Source organism: Austrofundulus limnaeus, unplaced genomic scaffold (genome assembly GCF_001266775.1).
Source record: "Austrofundulus limnaeus strain Quisiro unplaced genomic scaffold, Austrofundulus_limnaeus-1.0 Scaffold1219, whole genome shotgun sequence".
Classification (NCBI taxonomy): domain Eukaryota; kingdom Metazoa; phylum Chordata; class Actinopteri; order Cyprinodontiformes; family Rivulidae; genus Austrofundulus; species Austrofundulus limnaeus.
The window spans coordinates 90,714-92,796 of NW_013953621.1; the positions used below are offsets into that span (position 1 = coordinate 90,714).

At 40.2% G+C, this 2,083-nt stretch overlaps 1 protein-coding gene across 2 annotated transcripts in view; it reads left to right on the forward strand.

The window, feature by feature from the left end:
* Window positions 1–2,083, forward strand: part of ttc13 (tetratricopeptide repeat domain 13) — a gene marked incomplete in the record, with an annotated part of 30,708 nt that overhangs the window by 18,203 nt on the left and 10,422 nt on the right. For both annotated transcript variants that reach the window (XM_014031299.1, XM_014031300.1), the window contains 4 exon segments: window positions 424–506; window positions 596–737; window positions 808–982; window positions 1,204–1,360. In XM_014031299.1, the coding sequence (XP_013886753.1) occupies window positions 424–506; window positions 596–737; window positions 808–982; window positions 1,204–1,360 (557 nt within the window).

Here is a 2,083-nt window from a genome sequence, read left to right on the forward strand (position 1 = left end):
ATATCAGGATATATCGTATCGTGACCCCTCTGTCATGATATGTATCGCATCGCCAAATTCTTGCCAATACACAGGCCTAGCGTTCAATACCATCCAGTAAAAACCAGTACTGTCAAAAATGAACAGTTTAAACATATGCCCAAAAAAGAAGTGTGGTGTATCTTTGAACAGTCAAATACACAAAAACAGTAACACAATAACAATATATTTCTCACATATGTTGAACTAAAAGAACTCAGTAATTAAAGTAAAAAACCAGGGGTTTGGGCTGCAGAGATGAATGAAGTAGCTCTGGGTTAGCGTCTCACAAAGGAACGAATTAGGTTTGGTTTTCCTGAACCTTTTTCAGAGTCAGGTTCTTCGTTTGTTTCCATGCTCCACGGTGCCGTTTCCTGTCATGGTTGTGTTTGTTTTTTTCATCAGGAAGCCATTGAGACGTTCAAAGAGGCTCTGAAGTTAAAGTCTGACTTCATAGATGCTTATAAGAGCCTGGGTCAGGCCTACAGGTGCAGTTTGAGCTTCTGTATTCTTCCTTTGACTTGTTAAACATTTGTTTAACCTCGCTCGTGTTTTTTTTTTTTATTAATTTTTGTAGAGAGTTGGGTGATTTTGAGTCAGCCATGGAGAGCTTCCAGAAAGCTCTCCTGTTGAACCAGAACCACATCCAGTCTCTGCAGCTGCGAGGCATGATGCTGTACCACCACGGCTCTTTGCAGGAGGCCATCGGCAACTTCAAGGTAGAGAAAAACCCGACCTTTTACACAGTTTAATAAAAAAAGAGTTTAATCCTTCCTGTTTCCTGTGCAGAGGTGTCTCCATTTGGAGCCGTACAATGAGGTTTGTCAGTACATGAAGGGGCTGAGCCACGTGGCCATGGGCCAGTTCTACGAGGGCATCAAAGCTCAGACTAAAGTCATGCTGAATGATCCTCTGCTGGGCCAGAAGGCCAGCTCTGAGTACCTGAAGGTCAAATACCTCAGAGGTCAGTGCTCCTCACACAAACACATTGTGTTGCTGCAGCTTTCACTTACTTCAGATTTGGTGCAACTTCCTGTTTTTTCAGCCAATATTCTAAGAAAGAGTTTCCTGTTGCAGCGTTTGTTAAAAATAGAGCTGCTTCRAGTTAAAATGTAGGAAATGAGGTTTTTGAAGAGGAGAAATCCTTTTGATGAGCTTCAGTTTTCTGTAAATGTTCCGTCGCAGAGTATTCTCGYTACCTGCACTCCCACCTGGACATCCCCGTAGCAGAGTACAACGTGGACCAGGACCTGCCGGGGAACTTTAAGAACCACTGGGCCAAAAATCTGCCCTTTTTAATAGAAGACTATGAGGAGCAGCCGGGCCTGCAGCCACACATCAAGTAGGTTTGATAGATTCATTGGATTTACTCAGTCTGACAAACGTACAGCTGAATCTGTGAGGAACATACAAACTGCTTGTTTTTAGTTTATTTTGGTGCTTCAAACAGGCTAGCTAAAGGCTAAATGTAGCAAAATGAGAGCTAAACGATTTAAAATTGACCAACGCCAAAATGCAGCAAAATAATTGGCAAAAAGATTAGCAGCAAAATGCTAGCTAAAGACAAAATGTAACAAAAAGATTAGCAGCAAAATGCTAGCTAAAGGCAAAATGTAACAAAAAGATTAGCAGCAAAATGCTAGCTAAAGACAAAATGTAGCAAAGGGATTAGCATCAAAATGCTAGCTAAAGGCAAAATGTAGCAAAAGGATTAGCAGCAAAATGCTAGCTAAAGGCAAAGTATAACAAAAAGCTAGCTAAAAGTTTAAAGTGGCAGAAGACTAGCTAAAAGACAAAATGTAACAAAAAGCTAGCTAAAGGTAAAATGTAGCAAAGGGATTAGCAGCAAAATGCTAGCTAAAGGCAAAATGTAACAAAACGATTAGTAGCAAAATGCTAGCTAAAGGCAAAATTTAGCAAAAAGCTAGCTAAAAAAATAAAAGCTATATGTAACATAAGACTGTTCAGTGTTCTGTGGTACTGCTTCGATAACAAACACCTGTAATATTTTGTTAAAAACATGACGGTCTGTATTGTTTTGATGAGCAGGAAGTCACTCATAAAC